The 18,806-nt window shown below is 39.9% G+C and overlaps 1 protein-coding gene across 1 annotated transcript in view; it reads left to right on the top strand.

The window, feature by feature from the left end:
• Nucleotides 1-18,806, top strand: part of LOC124545475 (carboxypeptidase D-like) — a 256,584-nt gene that overhangs the window by 210,521 nt on the left and 27,257 nt on the right. Inside the window, exons 22-24 of the mRNA XM_047124408.1 lie at nt 3,440-3,594; nt 10,682-10,822; nt 17,276-17,429. Coding sequence (XP_046980364.1) covers nt 3,440-3,594; nt 10,682-10,822; nt 17,276-17,429 — 450 coding nt within the window. The remainder of the gene's footprint in view (nt 1-3,439; nt 3,595-10,681; nt 10,823-17,275; nt 17,430-18,806) is intronic.

Below are 18,806 nucleotides of genomic sequence, written 5' to 3'. Positions count from 1 at the left end.
ACAGTCTTGGACGACAGAATTTGTTTCACAATTCCTGAGGGCTGACGCTTTTGGCCATATACTTAAATGAGAGCGAAATGCTCGTTAACTCACAACACTGAGTAAAGTAATGCTTTAGAGTATAGTACGGAAGGAAAGCATGTCAGGGTAGTGGGCTGAAAGAAAAGCTGCTTATCAAAATTGAACAATTCAAAGTTGAGATTGGAATATCAACAATTTTGAAGAGGATTTATTGCTACTCACTGTAAAGATTACACATTGAGCTACGAACAGGCACAATGGTCAGACTGAGCTTTCAGCCAAAGCCTCCTCCAGAACACAGAGGGAAACACACACATCCCCATAAGAAGGCGTGCTTCCTGCACACATGACTGTTATCTTTGGCCACAGCTGCCAGACTGCAACCATTGCATTGAATGAAAACAGAAATCTGGAGTGGAACAGTGAAGGGAGAGGACTAGAGCTAGCAGGGTATGGGCTGGGGCAGAGAAGAGCACTGTCTGTCAGAGCGTGGAGGCACTAGATGGTGGCAGGACAAGGCTGGCAGGTGCAGTGTCAGGTGCTGTGGAGGAGGAGAGGGAGGGGTTGGAGCAGGAATGGAGAGGAATAGAGAAGGAAAGAGACTGGTGGGTGCACTGGCAAAGAATGGTGCCCATTGAGGGTGAGAGGATTGAGTTGTGAGAAGGTGATAGGACATATGGGGCAGAAACTGTTGGGTGGAGGTTTGTGGGGATAGTAGGTTATTGTAGGTTAAGATCTGGATAATTTCGAGAGTGGTGAATGTGTTGTAAAGATAACTACCAACTGCAGAATTCAGACAATCTAGTGTTGTGGGGCATTTTGGCGTATTTTGGCGTGTCAGCTTGTATTTTTATCCATCTTTTTCTGTTATCCAACTGGCCTCCCAACCACCTAATGCATTCATTTGCGCATTTTGTATGTCATTTCCCATTTCTGAACTGCCATCTCTGCTACAGTCAATCCCTACTCCATCTTTCCGCATCAGTATAGAAAATTATACTTTTCTCTGGGTAAATGCTGCCTAAGCCATAGAGTCCTTCCAGATAGCCTAATCATAAAAATTCTAGATAGCCTAATGATAAAAATTACTTTCTCTGGATCCCATCCCTCCTTTTGTAGTGATCTTCACTTTTTTTTTGGATCCTACCAGTCCCTATGCCTCACAAACCTGGTACTGCAAAAACATATCTCCATGGCACAGGCATCTCAGAACATCTCTGAAACTGAAGTCCTTGTTCTCCAGCACCTGGAAGAGCATTCCAGTCACCACTTGCATATGTTATCAAACCTTCTGACATCCTCCTGCTGCCACCTTGGGTCACCACTATGCAACTCCTATCAGTGTTCCACCCCGTCAACCCTTCACAGCAGCCAGACTCTGCGTACCTGACCTTGTCAACTTGCCACCTTCCCCAAAACTCTGTACCAACAGTCCAGTAAATTTAGAGCCTAAATAACCATGGAATACTGTTGTTAACCTTTACACCAAAATCTTGAGCCCCACAGAAGTTTCAGTCCTATCCAAAAATCTCATCTTCAGCCCTATAACCAAATTTAACAACATTGGACCTGTCAAATGACTACTCCTGACCCCTGCAATGGAAACACTTCTGTTCCATCAATCATTCCACCCAAGCCACCACGTTCCCAATCCTGAACCCTGCCTCTCCCATTTCACACCTCCATTCAACCATGATCCTCAACCCCTCCCACCTGACCAACTCTTGGACACCTTCCAGGAATTCCTTACCTCCAATCTGGCCCCATCATCATTACCTAAGTCCCTTCCTGAAAACACCAGTCTTTCAGCAGAAGAAAGGACAGTCATTTACAGCCTCAAAGCAGATCCTCATCTAATCATCCTACCTACAGACAGAGATTCCACCACTGCCACTCTACATCTACATCTATATCCATACTCCGCAAGCCACATGACGGTGTGTGTCGGAGGGTACCTTGAGTACGTCTATCGGTTCTCCCTTCTATTCCAGTCTCGTATTGTTCGTGGAAAGAAGGATTGTCAGTAAGCTCCTGTGTGGGCTCTAATCTCTCTGATTTTATCCTCACGGTCTCTTCGCGAGATATACGTAGGAGGGAGCAATATACTGCTTGACTCTTCGGTGAAGGTATGTTCTTGAAACTTTAACAAAAGCCCATACCGAGCTACTGAGTGTCTCTCCTGCAGAGTCTTCCACTGGAGTTTATTTATCATCTCCGTAACGCTTTCACGATTACTAAATGATCCTGTAACGAAGCGTGCTGCGCTCCGTTGGATCTCCTCTATCTCTTCTATCAACCCTATTTGGTACGGATCCCACACTGCCGAGCAGTATTCAAGCAGTGGGCGAACAAGCGTACTGTAACCTACTTCCTTTGTTTTCAGATTGCATTTCCTTAGGATTCTTCCAATGAATCTCAGTCTGGCATCTGCTTTACCAACGATCAACTTTATATGATCATTCCATTTTAAATCACTCCTAATGCGTACTCCCAGATAATTTATGGAATTAACTGCTTCCAGTTGCTGACCTGCTATTTTGTAGCTAAATGATAAGGGATCTATCTTTCTATGTGTTCGCAGCACATTACACTTGTCTACATTGAGATTCAATTTCAATTCCTTGCACCATGCGTCAATTCGCTGCAGATCCTCCTGCATTTCAGTACAATTTTCCATTGTTACAACCTCTTGATACACCACAGCATCATCTGCAAAAAGCCTCAGTGAACTTCCGATGTCATCCACAAGGTCATTTATGTATATTGTGAATAGCAATGGTCCTACGACACTCCCCTGCGGCACACCTGAAATCACTCTCACTTCGGAAGACTTCTCTCCATTGAGAATGACATGCTGCGTTCTGTTATCTAGGAACTCTTCAATCCAATCACACAATTGGTCTGATAGTCCATAAGCTCTTACTTTGTTCATTAAACGACTGTGAGGAACTGTATCGAACAACATTGTTAATTGGAGTGACTTCCTGGCAGAAAGCCTCTGCCGAATGTCTGATTCCTCCAACTGTAGACTGTGCCAGAGTTATCCCATCCTGGAAGTCCAGCACAACCTCCTATCTTTGCTTAAAGCTTCGCGACCTTCCCAGAACCTCTCGCCTGAATCCATTTCTGTACTCACCCCTACAACACTCGGAGCACACGCATGTCCGCCCCCCCCCCTCCCCCCCCCCCCCACCCCATCCCCACCCTGCACATACTCAAACAAGTGCAACTCATACACATGTGACCATCGTCTCTGGCCACTGTGGCCAGATGGTCTTCTGGACTTTCCATTATCTGGAATTATTTATGTTACTCAAATTCATCATTTATAGATTCAAGGAAAATCGTTTTCTGAAATATAATGTCAGTTTCATGAGGTTTCAGTTTTCAAATAAAGATTTATATGTTTTCCTTGTAGGTGAACTGCCAAAACACATCCTGCAGCCTGAGACACATTTGCTGATGAAATGGTTGGAGAGTGTAAACCCAGCACTGGTGATCAACTTACGTGCTAGTTCAGTACATGTTTCTGTACCTTCTGCATCAGGAGAACTTTCTCCCTTGGATAAAAAGGTACGATTATGTTTTTTCTGCAGGATGAATTACATACCTTGTTCCATATAAATTTGCATCAGTAAAAGCCAACATACAGCTGTAACTGGATAACACATGAACCAGTTTGAAGGATTACTGTTTCACAGGTTCATATTTAAAAAGATTTAAGCCTATATGAAATTTCTTTTCACTATTTAAAGGAAATGCTGGTCTTGAAGTGGTACCTGCCTTAATTTTTGTTACGTATTTGAAGATAATAATCTAAACAAATTATAATATTTTAAAATAATCAATTAATACCAATTGGATGGGATACTGTACTCTTACAAATCTGGCCTCAGTGGACCTTCATGTAATTAATTGTACTTGAGAATATGTACACAGGTCTTCACAACAGTTTTAATTGTGTGTTGTAATTTATATTTATGTCCATGGCTCATGTGACCTGGAAAAATGTAACATCATATTGATATCGACTCACTGTAAAAAAGAAAGAAAGAAAGAAGGAAAGAAGAAGAAGAAGAAGTGTATCTTTTGTCTCATAATGGTACATGGAGGTATAACTCACAATATTGAAATTCTGTTACATGTAAATCTGAAGCATTTTGCTCCGTGAATGTAAGCACTCTTCTGACATTACAATTCTCTGGCACCAAGAGTCTGAGTTCAAATGAAAAGATCAGACAACTTGCAGAATGCAAACATGGCTCTCAGTTCACAGTGAGTAGCATCCATGAAATCTGATGGGCTTACAAAAGGGAATACGCAAGTAAAATTTGTTCATTTCATTTGATTTGTGTGTTCATTTGGCAGTAGTAAGGAACTGTACTGAACTTAGTGCAGTGCATATTGAGGGGAACAAAGAGGGTGACACTGTGTGTGTGGTTATTTCACAAATGTCCCAGGAAATAAAGTGTAACATCATATTCGAGCCGAGTGTTTTATTTTCAAACATAAAAATACAACAACCATGTTTTTGAAGAATAATGTATCATTTCAAGACATCACTTAGTAACATGCTCTACTTTTCTGGCTACTATTTAGTGTAGGTATGACTAATACAACATGAAAGTCACTTTATGGGTTGAACATAGTTTTGCATATGTGTTAAGATTAAAATATGCAGCCACCTAGATGTTTTGGCTTTGGAGTTTGTTTAGGATCCAAATAACTTGTTAAGAAGAACAAGTGCTGCAGATTATAGCTGATATAGTATTTTTATATAAGAAGCAGATGAAATAATTAAAATGAAACATTGTTTCAAATACAATAAAACTTGGTCATCCATTTTAATCATGCAATATGTATTCAGATACATAGTATAACAACAAAAACAATCAATTATTGACAAAATTATTTAACTGGATAGATAAAAAATCTACTCACCAAGTGGTGGCAGAGACTATTGCAATTGGCAAGCTTTTGGAGCCAGTGGCTCTGTCTTCAGGCAGAAGGGTTGAAGGAAAAGGACTGAAGAGGTTTAGGAAAAGAGGTAGATTTTGGGAAAGTCACACAGAACCACTGGTCAGGAGAGACTTACTGTACGGGACCTTCTCATCCCGTATAGTAAGTCGCCCCTGACCCGCAGTTGTGGGTGATTTTCCTGAACTGTACCCCTTTTCCTAGACCTCTCCAGTCCTTTTACTTCATCCTTTTTTCTTCACCTTCAACTGTACTCCCTGAAGAGCAGGCTACTGGCTCCAAAAGCTTGCCAGTTACAACAGTCCTTTATCTGTGTGTTCTGCCGCAGCTTGGTGAGCAGATTTTTTATCTATCGAATTGAATAATTTTGTCAGATACGTAGTGTGATCTTCACCCAGTCCCCCTCTTTTTTAAGTAGTTTCTGTAATTAAATTATTCTGCTAACATCAAGTGAAATGAATGATTGAGAACTGTATTTTTATTAATTGATTCCATCAATTTCAAAGTTTCCTTAGCCCCAAGCTTTCGGAAATTGTTTCATTGTATTGCTTTTATTTGTAACAAGATTGCTCTTAGTTCAGGCTCCGCATTTGTAAATTAGGAGACTGGATTGTCTGAAGCTGTTTTGGGGTGTTGTACAGGAACTCTGTGTAGTATTTATAGTATTATGCTTAGCACCATTATCCTACTGGAAGATAAAATTGTTATCACCTAGGTAAAAACAAGTGACCAGCCCCATGACTTCACCCGAGTCGCACTATTTATCTTCTCTGGCATAATGATGAAAAATTATATACACGAACCTTCCTCATTGAGTAGTCTACCTATTAGCAAAAACCCTATCAAAATCCCAACAGCAGTTCCTGTGATCAGCCTTTAGATAGATACAGAAAAGTACAGTGGGGGACTTAATTTCTGTAATATGTATAGACTGCACAAGTCAGCATACAGTGTGTGGTAGAAGGTACTTCAGTCCAAACTTATATTTTCCCTGCCTTCTTAATTCTTGCTTTCAATAAATCATTAAGCCATGCTGTTCAGTATTCCTTATATTTCACAACACAGTTCAACTTATTATGCACTCCCATACAAGCACTGACTCACATCCATACCTTATGTTTTAAATTTCTGCAGCTCTTAAGATCATACAGAGCGAGGTGGCGCAGTGGCTAGCATTCGGGAGGACGATGGTTCAATCCTGCATCCGGCCATCCTGATTTAGGTTTTCCATGATTTCCCTAAATCGTTTCCAGGCAAATGCCGGGATGGTCCCCTTTGAAAGGGCATGGCCAACTTCCTTCCCCGTCCTTCCCTACTCCGATGAGACCGATGACCTCGCTGTCTGATCTCCTTCCCCAAACAACAACAACAACAACAACAACAACAACAGCTCTTACGATTGAAGTTAAAAATATAAGTGAAATAAGTGAACTAAGATCTGATAGAAAAATTATATTGTTTCTTTAAGAGCTGAATAGATTTAGCTTAATGTTACTTGCTATTACTGGCCATAAAGTAAAAACTTTTTTTTTTTAAATTAATAAGTGACTAAGTATTGATAGCTTTTTAGTACCACTTTGAAGAAAGTTATATCATTGGATAAATCAAAGGGAGAGCAAATCCAATGCCCTCTGTGGAAAACAGTAAAAGATGTTTGCCTCTGAACACCTTGTTTTCATAGTAACTTTGGGCAGATGTTCCAGAAGAGGTATCAAATATGCAATTATTTAAAGCTGTATGTTGACTATGTGACTACCGCTCTTTGACTGCTTATTTTGAGCTTTCAGGCAATCACATTTTAGACTGTGATTGCTGGATGTATCCAACATGCGGTTCAACTCCTAATGAGTATTTCGTACAGTAATATTATGAGAGTGGTTTGGTAAGTCTGGCGAATTTCTGTGAAAGAATGGAATAATGCACTATGGCATCCAGTTGAGGTCACCACAAAGGAAACTATTGACAATATCCATGATGTGATAATGCAAGACCACCAAATGAAAATTCATGAGATTGTTGAGACTATAGGCATCTCAACTGAGTGAGAGCATAATATCCTGTATGGAGATTTGGCTACAAAGAGGATGTGTGAGAGTTGGGTACCGCAAATGCTCACAGCTGAACAGAAGTGCATTTCAGCACAATGTCTGGTAATCACAATCCGCAAGACCTTTTGTGACTGATTTGCGACTGTTGATGAAACCTGGATCCATCATTGCATACCAAAATAAAAACAGCAGTCAAAACGATGGCCAGTGGCTGGTGAAAGTGCATCAAAGAAGGCAAAGACCATTTTATCAGTTGGTAAGATTAGGGCTATTGTTTTCTAGGATTCTCAGGGAAAAACTGGAAAAAAGCTGAAGCATAACTGGACCCTATTATGCTTCATTATTGGATTATCTGAAACTTTGATTGGCTGAAAAAAGGCTAAGGTTAACATGCAAAAAAAGTGTTATTTCACCAGGATAATGCACTATCTCACTCATCAGCAATAACACCGGTGAAAATGTCTGAAATGGGCTTTGAATTGGTTCCTCTTCCACTCTATTCTCCAGATTTAGCTCCAAATGACTTCTCCCTGTTCTCTAACTTGAAACTTTGTCTTACTGGGAAGAAATTTTTGTCAAATGAGGAAGTGATAGTTGCAGTCACTGAAGGATCTCTGGACTAAGTGCGTATATCTCTGAGGAGAATATGGTGAGAAGTTAGGTGACATGTTTTTAAAAAAAAAAAAATTCTTTCTTTTTTACCAAACTTATTGAACCACCCTCACATGTTCATTTGCTTACCCAGTCAAGAGAGGACAGCACAAGTTTTACACTTCTGTAGACCCCATTGTGAGACAAATACCAAATCCTAAGCTGGGGCCAAATATTTTTCTTCCTGTTTTGTGTAGATGATTGTTGGTGCATCCCATTATAAGTGAACATAATTTTAAATATAAATTACATAAGCCAATAAGGCATTTTTAATAGAGCTTCTTGAAATATCTGTATGACTTTTATATGTTTGCTACATATTTTAACAATTACGAAGCGTAATTAATGTTGCATGCAGCTGGGTCTCTTCTTGCTTCCTGTTGATGATAACTATAACTAGTAAACCCGATCCTCTTCGAGTGGTCTATGTGCATCAAACACTGACGATTGGCGAGTTATGTATGTAGCACATGGTTGCCACATTGTTAATAATGCTGATCGTCCCAAATCGCATTGGGGAAGGGGGAGGAGATAACTTCTAATCAAACTGCAAAAATTATCCATAGTACGCACAGCCCACAGTTATTTATTTAGCTATGTTCGAAGTTGAATCTACAGATGACAAACCAATTCATTACTGGTTTACAATATGACGCTACAATAAGTCGCAGGAGGCCGATTTGTTGCTATGTTCTGAGAATACTTCACACTTGCATTGCAGGTGCTGTGCCAAGTCTGTGGGCACAGTCGTTCACTAGCAGGGTTAGTTTGAAGTGATTACTATTGCATTATGGTCACAGAGTGAGATTCGGGTAGTGCTGCTGTACAACTTTGTGCATGGTTTAAACATAGACCAGTGCTTTGAAGAAATGACTCTTGCACTCAGTGGTTTGTGTCCACATCATACAACTATATTCAGGCGGTACAGAGAATTCCAGAGAGGAAATTTCACTCTGGAGGATGCTGAGACGATGGGAAGGTCATGGTCATCAGATGTGGAGGGAAACATAGATGCTGTGAGGAAAATGATAGACGAAGACAGGCGATTGACCTATAATCAGATAGTGAATACCTTAGGACAAAATGCACCAGCAATTTGTTCGATTCTGCATGATCATTTGCAAGTACAGAAACATTGTTGTCTCTGGGTACCACATAGACTGAGTGAACAGCAGATGGCATGGCATGTGACTTGGTGCCGAGAGATGTTAAAGAAGTTTTCTAAAGGACAATCTCAGTATGTGAATAACATCATGATAGGTGATGAGGCTTGGCTGTATTACTATGATGTGCCAACCTAAGACACAAAACAAAGTTTGAGTCTTTGAAGATGATGACACACTCTTAGCTGTCTGAAAATCCCAATCAGTAAAGAAGAAAATGATAACCGTTATTTTCAAATTGAGTGGAATTGTGGAGCATGCTGATTTGGACACACAGAAGACAGTCATAGCCAAGTGTTACACTGAGCAGTGTCTGCCCAAAGTCATCCAGTCTTCGAAGAGCCTGTGACTGAAGTCAGGAATGGAAACTTGGTTCTTACATCTTGGCAATGCTCCAGCTCACCACGCCAAAGCATGCACTGAATATTTGCAGGGTACAGCACTGAAACTTCTTGAGCAACCTTTTTTACAATCCATACCTTGCTCTGCGTGATGTTGCATTGTTCCCGCATGTGAAAATGGAGGTGAAAGGAGTGCTGTTTTCAAGGGATAAGGACCTCTTGAGGGCGTAGGATAATGAGTGTGCCTTATTCCCTACAGAAACTTGGGAGAACTGGTTTAGGGATTGGGGTTGGAGGATAGATAGGTGTATTCAGTATGGCAGAAATTACTTTGCAAAAAAAGTAAATAAGTAAAGCTGTATTGCATAACTTTCATAGTATCCTTTGTATATATAGTTTTACTGCTTTTTTAATCACCCTACAAAAATGATCGCACATACTGGAGTAAGGTACCATCATACAGCTTTCCTTCAAGGAAGCCATGTTGAGGCTGATTAAAAAGATAAGCATGGTTTTCCTGACTATAATTCTTGTTGTTTTTTATTTTAATTTTCCTTTTAATTTGGCCAAACTATAAGTGAAAGTTTAAATGCATCACATATTGTTCTAAGTACCTAAGCTCATTTGCATAGCATTCTGTTCATGCTTTCATCACTCAGCAATTTACATTCCATGATTAGACTTGAGCAGTGAATTTTGTCCATAGTTACATCTAAATAAAAGTTTGTTGCGAAATGCAAAAGAGCTTCTCAAGAGAAACCATGTTACTTTAATGGTTACATTACTGAAAGATCTGAAGTGGTCTACCCAGTCTGTATTTTACGTGATGTACTATTTTCATAAATGAATTTACCATTACTATTGATCAAAAATTCTGCATTCAAACTGCCAGATCAGACTAACTGTGTATGTGTTTGTTGATGTAGACTTTTTCTCCTTCTGCAGCTTCTTCTGTGCTGGAAGGTAAAAAGGTCTCTCTCAACCAATAAATTATGTAGAGACCTCCTCCTTTAACATTCATATATTGACCGATTCCTTACAGTACTCAAGCAGCTAATACAATACTTTCTGACAAACAAGCTGTATCAATTACAATTTCATTTGATATTAATTGACATTCATTCCATTTCTGCTGTTCTTTTTGATTGTCACAGCAGTTCTTTTTCCACGATGAGCGCCATACCTCCAAGACAGGACCCGACAACATGGAATAGACTGCCCAAATGGCAGGTACTGCGAAATGTAGTAAGAGTGCTATTGTCTTCCCAACTTGCAGATACCCTGCATCCATCCACTCCAGAATAAATTCAAATAAAGAAAACAAACTTCTGAACAGCATACCACACTAGCTCATTAATTAAATAAAACTTTTACGGTGGCAATTCATTTGTTTCACAGATGCCACGCAACACATCACTTCCCCTAGGTGATATGTTACACTACAGATTATTCATATTTTTCTGTAATTGTTTTTCAACAGGCTTTGCAAGATTTGGGTCTTCTGTATGCATCCAGAAATTCTGCAGCAGGCCATGCAAATTGCACTACAGGACCAAATGGAAACCCCACAAGTGCTGTTGTGACGGCAGCTGAGTGGAACCCTCAACCCGGTATGATGCAGGTAAGGTTTAATTGCCACCCTTGTAAACTCAAGTAAACACAATGAAAAATTGCAGCACCACAATAAGTTTACACAGTAATAAACAACATACAAACATGATATGGCTACTGGTACTAGTTTTCATGAGAAATCTGGAATGTATAAATTAAGATATGAATCCTACTGAAAGTCCTACATTAAGCAAACAGGTTGGACAGTTTAAGGCTATATTTGAAGAAACTGATATACTTCATCCTAAAAGTCTTAAGTCAAGAAGGAAGTTTTTCTTTTTCAGAAAAAAAGTTCTAATCGTACTGCAGATCTGCAATGCGGCATTGAAAGCAGCATCAGACAGTGGTAACTGCAAAGAGACAAATTATTTGGGTGTGTACAGTATCATGCTCTTGAAGTAATTTCAAACGCGTTTGTTAAGGAACAACATGAGAAATTTCTGCCTGTGAATGCTGAAATTTTAAAAATTAAGGCAGATGAAACTGCTCAAGTGTAAAAAATGAAAAATTTTAAGGCTGGCCACAACTGTATTAGTCTTTTTATGAAGCACAGAGTTTTTCATTTTGGAAGTGAGCTTCACTTTGCAGCAACTACTGAAAAATTATCAAGAAAACTTGTGGAATTTCAGTGCTTTGTAATGAGGTGGTGCACTGATAACCAATACTATCTTGGCCAGATAGGGGATGCTGATCAAACTTCCTTATATTTTGACATGCCGTCAGATTATACAGTTTAAAGTTAAATGACAGAAATACAAGGGCTGTTCAATGAAGAATGATCATAATTTTTTTACGGTCATAATTTCTCGCACTAAAATTTAATCTTATGATAGTCTGTTAGCTTAATGTGCAACAAACATGCCATAGTACTTTCGTTGTTGGGACTCCTGGTTCCCACCTGTTAGAGGCAGACAACGTCAGTATCACCTACCGCTGCAATGGGGTAACACGTGAAGAACAGTATGCGGCTTTGAAATTCTGCTTTTGTCTCAACAAATCTTCAGCTGAGGCCTATGCAATGTTACAGGAGACCTATGGAGAGTCTGTTCTTCCCTACAGAACAGCTCGAAGGTGGTTTAAAGAAGGGCGACAATCAATTTCAAAGGAAGGTGGACCCAGTGCTCCAGTTACTGTTCTTATGGAAGAAATCATGAACACTGTTGCTGTCATTGTGAGAGAGGATTAACGAATTACCTCAAGATCACTTTTTGAACTACTGAACATTTCATTGGATGCCACCCACACATTGTTGACAGAAAAATAACACATGACAGGTGTTTGTGTGCGATGGGTTCCAAAACTGTTGATTCCCAAATAAGAGGGCATTCGCATGCAGGTCCACTTGCAGTTAAAGTTGATGTTAGAGGAAGATCCAGAGTTTCTTTCAAATGTAATCACTGCTGATGAAACTTGGCTACATCATTTTGAGCCTGAGTGCAAACAGCAAAGCTCAGTGTGGAAATCTCCTTTGTCACCAACCTGCAAAAAAGCAAAAGTGGTTGCTTCTGCTGGGAAAGTTATGGTTATCTTATTCTTTGATACTCATGGAATGGCTTATCAGCATGTTGTACGTGCACACACATCAGTAACTGGAAAATACTACAGGGTTGACCTGAAAATATTGCAAGTCCATATCAGGCACAAAAGGCAATATTTCCTTGATGCAGGCTGGATGCTGCACCATGATAATGCGCAGCCATATATTGCCAATATTGTAGCTGGGCCGTATATTGCCAATGCTGTTGCTGAATATCTTGCAAAAATCAAAGTGAAGTGCATCCCTAACCTTCCCTATAGTCCGGATCGGATTTAGCCCCATGTGACTTTTGCCTATTCCATAACATGAAGAAACGCCTTCATGGGAGGCATTATCAATCGTCAGAAGCAGTGGTGAAGGCTGCAGAGGTGATTTTGAAGGACCTATCAAAAAATGGTTTCCAGCATGTGTTTGAAGACTGACAGAAATGCCGGGACAAGTGCCTCACATTCACAGGAGACTGCTTTGAGAAGGACCATCAAAATTATGAGGATGAGTAAAGGTATGTTGTCAAAAAAAAATTATGATCATTCTTTATTGAACAGCCCTCATAAACTACTACAATAAAAGTAAACAGAGCAACCATAATTCATGTATACAAATACAGGGTGTACATAAAGTCCAGGACACTTTCAGTTATTTATTGCACAAGAACTAAACATTGCACAGATATCATGCATATTGCATTTTGAAGAGAAACTCTGAAACATTTTTTTACAAACATTCGATATGTGAACCATGAGTGACCCAGCAGATGTCAATACAGTAATCAAATTCTTGCCATACCTGTCCCAGCATGGCGATGTTGACTGTGGCAGTTGCTTCCTGTATTCTCCGCGGAGCTCTGCTACATCACATGGTAGATCTCCAATGTGTCCTCACAGAAAAAAGTCACATGGAGTGAGAGCTGGTGACCGGGGAGGCCATTTCATGGAACAGCTGTCCCCTTCTGTAACACAGCTGATCCATCGATGTTGCAGCTCCGTGTTCAGGTACCCATGAACTTCACGATGGAGCTGAAAGATGAACTGAGAGTCCAATTGCATTTGAGGCATCAACCATTGCTGCTACATGTCCAAGTAGGAATATCCAGTGACAGTGCTCCCAGCAGTGAAGAAGAATGGCCCTTACAGTTTTCGATGTGACAAGACACAAAAAACATTTACTTTTGGGGGATCACGCTCAAATTCAGTGCACTTGTGTGGATGCCTTGTACGCCAGATTCGACAGTTATGCCTGTTTGCTTTCCCATTAGTGTGAAAAGTGGTTTCATCGCTAAAAATTAAGTGCTCAACAATGCCGTCCCCATCCTTATTCAGTTGTTGCAACTGCGAACAGAACTCAAAATACTTGCCTTTGTCGTCGTCACTGAGCTTCTGCACTAGCTCCAATTTGAATGGTTTCATAGACAGCTTCTGTCGCAGTACTTTCCACACTGTCATTGGAGCCATTTCGAGTTCACTGGATGGACAACACACTGACTTCTTTGCCCTCCTTATTAATGTCTCTCGTACGTGCTCCACATTCACTTCACTCACACTGGGATGTCTGCTTCTCTTTGCCGGGCACAAGCAACCCGTTGTAATGAATTTTTTGTGCCAGTGGTGAATGGCTTTCCTTGCTGGTGGCTTCTTACCGTACTTGGTTCTAAACATCTGTTGAACAGCTGTAGCACACTTGTTTGATACACAGAAAGCTCACTCTGCACCTGAAGTCACCGTGTTTGCAACTAGCACTAACTATCGGCAAATTACCAAACTTTCAGGGTTTCTCTTCAAAATGACATATGTATGATATCTGTACAATGTTTGGTTCGTGTGCAATAAATAATTGAAAGTGTTCCCGGACTTTATGTACACCCTGTATTGTTTGAACAGCTCCATTTTCAAATGAAATGTGATTCCTTTAAACTTTAGATTATAATCAGCTCGATTAGTACACCTGTAAACAATACAAGCTGCATTTTTGATGAAACAACTACATCTTCACACAATCAAAGCATCCAACGTGGTCGAAACTGGGCATGGGCACATTAGAGTGACTTCACGGGGAAGTATCACCATGGTGAACCATGGATGTATGAATATGGTGAACATAATTTTTTGAGCTATGTAAGTTTGTGACATAATGACAACACCTTTCTTTTTTCACCTCCGTGATGTTTTACTGCCAGTGACAAGAGACGTTTCCTATGAATCTTGAAATCACGTATGCTCTTTGCCATAAGAATAATACAAATGTAAACATAATGCCATATATTCTTCTGTATTAGCTGTTATCTCATTTAATGCCTGTGCACCTAACAAACTCAAGTGAGACAACAGTCAATGCAGAAGAACACATCATGTAGTGTTTAATTTGTATTCTAATGCTGAATAGTGATACAGTAAGGGATGGAGCACAACGATTGATTTCTAGCATTGATTTTTAACTCTTCTATGACAATAAGTCATGTGGTTTTAAATGTTTGAAAGAGAAAATTGACTTACAGAGTAACTTCGTTTAAAGGTACCTTCACACTGAAAACAAGTCCATCAAACTTGGTTGACAACTGTTTTCAACTCGAAGTTTAACTTAGTATCCAAGTGTTGTCAATAGTTGTTTGGAGTCACGAGTCTGAACGACTAGTTGAGAGAAGTTTTGTCTCGAGGTTGTAGTTTATGGTCAGTGAGCAAAAACATGGCAGAGTTGTGTGACTTGCGCATGCGCATTTTCCGTGCCTTCTGCTGCATTTCTTTCTTCATCTGCTGTGTTTCTTTCGACAATGGCAACTCACAAATTGTCAACAGATCCAACAAGTCAGCCTTTTGTTAGAAACTGAAATGAGGAAACCTCTATAGGATCCTTCTGATTCTGCATATACAGACAGATATAAAAGGAAATATTTGTTGAAAGAAGTTTTGGATAAAATTGGAGTCCTTCTTGTGGAGTGTGAAAGGAAATGGACAAATATGAAAAACACAATACCATTGTGAGTATTGTAAAATGGCCAAATTAAAAGTGGGTCTGGCATAGCTGAGATCTACGTTCCAAAATGTATATTTTGAGAGCATTTGAATTATACGGAAGACGTGAACAAGCTAGGGGGAAAAATGTTTACAATCGTAAGTAAAATGTAATTCACTAGTGTAACTGAAGCTGTTGGAAATTTTGTAATTACAACTGTATTTTCACCTGATATTTATTTATTTCTCTTGTCGTATCATTTTGTCAACATCTGATGCAAAGTAGTTTGTAAATTAATGGCTTACATTGTTAATAACTAAAGCTATAAGAGGTTTGTTTGGCATTTGTCTTTTCTTGTTATTTATTTATTCATATTTCTCTTGCCATTTCTCTTTACCAACATCCGAAACAAAATAGATTGCAAATTCATCCCTTTTCTTTGCGGTTCTTCCTGCGTTGCCTCCCTTTCTCTGAAGAAATTTATTTTGCTGAGACGTCCTCTGACTGTCATCCAAAACCCTGCCTGTTTCTGGATCTTCTACATAAAAACTTCCACTTTGTGAGTAAACTGTGGCACTTTCTTTATTTTTTCTAAGAAAACTGTGCATATACACAGTTGCAGAAGTCATTAATTTTGCTTTTTTCAGGCCTTAAGTGCATAGTTGTTCTAAGACACTGAAAAATTTCTTACAATATTCCAAAAAAATTCTCCACAATTCTTCTAGCACAAGATCTTCAGTAATGAAACATTCTGTCCTGGTTGGCTTTCTCTTGCCATCCTGCATGGGTTCTTCATGTACTCTGAAAGAGCAAAATCTTCACAGTCAGAATCCATTTCCATTGCTTTCCTGTAACAAAAAATAAAAATGCCGAACATGTGTTTACAAGAATTTGAAACTGTTTTCAACAGTTGTTATAAGTTTGCCAAACTTAAAACAGTTGTATGTTTTTGTTTGTTGGAGTTGGTTTTCAGTGTGAAGGTATCTTAAGCTTGACTGCTAAGCTTATGACTTGAACTCAACTACTGTAGCTATCTAATACGTACATCATGTGAGAATGAACCAACTTTGTTTTGATTTTGAAGAACTGGCCTACAACTTCCCTGCCCCCCCCCCCCCCCCTCCCCCCTTAGTCTTGAGTCTCATTTTTTGGATGCACATTAGATTCAGATACTTTTTTTTCTGGAATATGAAGTGTTGTGTCTCAGGTGTGGCTTAGATTCGGGTAAATATGGTAGCTTCTTTATTTTCCTTCCAAAAGCCAGAAAAAAAATTGTTTGTCAAAATTTATAATTACAAATTAACTCCTCCTCCCTCCTCCTCCTCTTCCTCTAGGTTTCCAACCAAAATACAGTTCTGTGGCTTGGGCTCCAACTGACTCCCTGGAGCCAGAAATAAACACTGAAATGCTCAACACTTGAAGACCTGTATTCCAATTCAGAAGCCTACTTCTCACCATTACACTGTCTTTCCTGATAGCATGTTGACAAGAGCTTGTCCGTCAGTATCATAGCAGCACAGAACATTTTACTATTATTCCGCATGCTGTGCGGACTGCACACAAACACCAGTGATGAAGCAACAGTCCTGCCCCCCTACCGCCCTCCCTCTGTGTGTGTGTGTGTGTGTGTGTGTGTGTGTGTGTTTGCACGCATTTCATATTTTTGTTTATTGTGCACACTTTTCCAGTTCTTTATTGGTTATTTGGGTCACTCTGGCAAAATTTCGGCCAACCAAGCACTGTTGTTGCTGCAGGTAACCACTTCACTTGGTTGGACTATACAATGACTTCAGTATTTTTTTTACACAGCGCAATTTTCGAGGAGTGAGAGGGGAAAAAATGCAATACAAATTGTTGCATTTAGTATAAATTGCCATACATCTGTGCTAGAAAAAGTATCTGTTGATATGTTGTAAGTAACAATGCTGCTTGTAATGCATATTACTTTGAATAATGCAGAATTTGACATTAATGTTGCAGGAATATAGTTGGCGAAATGCTGGTGTGACACAGATGGATGTGTACATTGATTGTTATCGTAAGCCACATGTATCACGGCTACCTGGTATCTGGGATGAAAATCGTGCAGGATTACTGGCCCTGCTGTCTGCTCCACTCATATCTGGACTGTCTGGTATATTTTGTTTCTTTTAAAATATGGAACATGTTCTTGCTGAGAAACTCTTGTTACAGGTAGTGCAGCATATGTTTAGAGAATCTTGTGGTAGGTAAACAGGCCACTGATTATTGAAGGTATCAAGTCATTGCAGCGATAGTAGTGTTAATTTTCTTTTATTTCATGTCTATTGTCACTAACTTGTAGGTCTTCAGACTACCGGTTTTGGTCAGCGATGACCATCTTCAGATCTGTTTTATGGTCATTGCTGACTGAAACTGGTAGTCTGAGGACCTACAAGTTTGTGACCATAGACGTGAAATAAAATAAATTTACTCTACATTTTCAGATCACTGTTCCATTCGCAACCATGTTGCAGCTCGTGAAAATAGTGTTATTTACAAGTCAAAAACATAAAATGTTTAATAATGTAAATTTAAGCATAAAATCACATGTTGTGTTTTAACTTTGCAAATACTTTAGCAGCATAGGAGACCACTCGCCAAAAAGTGTCATTGCATCATGCGTCATCATAAGAGATACACAGAAAAGAAAGAATACTTTCTACGTAGTGCTGACTGGGTGCATAATCCCAGGATTGCAATGCGGCAGGTGGGCGAAGGTGGGGTGGGCGTTTTTGTCAGGTGAATTGGGTACGGGGGGGGGGGGGGGGGGGGAGGGGGGCAGGAAGAGTGGTTGGGGGGTGGGTAGCTAGTAGCTTGGAGGCAGGCAAGAGTTTATTGGTTAGGAATGCATGTGGTAGGGGTGGAAGCTGCATAGCCTAGGCATGTGGGTATTGGTGTCAGAGCTAGCCCAAATAGACCCATCAGGATCCATGCAGGACAGCATCCCTTTCCCCAGTTAAAACCCAGTCCCACAACCTGTTCCTCAAATGCTGCTTATTCTATGAAAACCACAGCCCTCCAATGTCATAACCATAAAAATTCCAATTTTTGTATCCATCCCCTCCTTTCATAATGACTTCCACCTTTTCACATACCACTAAACCTGGTTGTACAGAAACACACCTCCATGACTTAGGCTTCCCAAAATACCTCTGCTCTCTCTCTTTAAGACAATATTGCTATGCATTCCTAATCACATACACCCTATCTGTAAAACTGAAACCATTGCCGTATGACACCCGGAAGAGCTTTGCAGACACCACCTCCACAAATTGTCCATCCTGTTGACATCCTATCCCACTTTGGAGCACCACTATTCAGCAACACCCATCAAACTCACAGTGAACACCCTCAACTTCTCATGACCACACTTAGTTGACCTTTTCAATTTGCTGCAACCTCCCAACTTTTCCCAACACTCTACAAAATCCAGAACCCAAACAAACCCAAAACACTGTTGTCAACCTTTTGGCCAAACGCCTCAATACCA

This window comes from Schistocerca americana, chromosome 8 (assembly GCF_021461395.2).
Source record: "Schistocerca americana isolate TAMUIC-IGC-003095 chromosome 8, iqSchAmer2.1, whole genome shotgun sequence".
NCBI classification, from domain to species: domain Eukaryota; kingdom Metazoa; phylum Arthropoda; class Insecta; order Orthoptera; family Acrididae; genus Schistocerca; species Schistocerca americana.
This window is presented reverse-complemented; position numbering and strand designations above follow the sequence as displayed.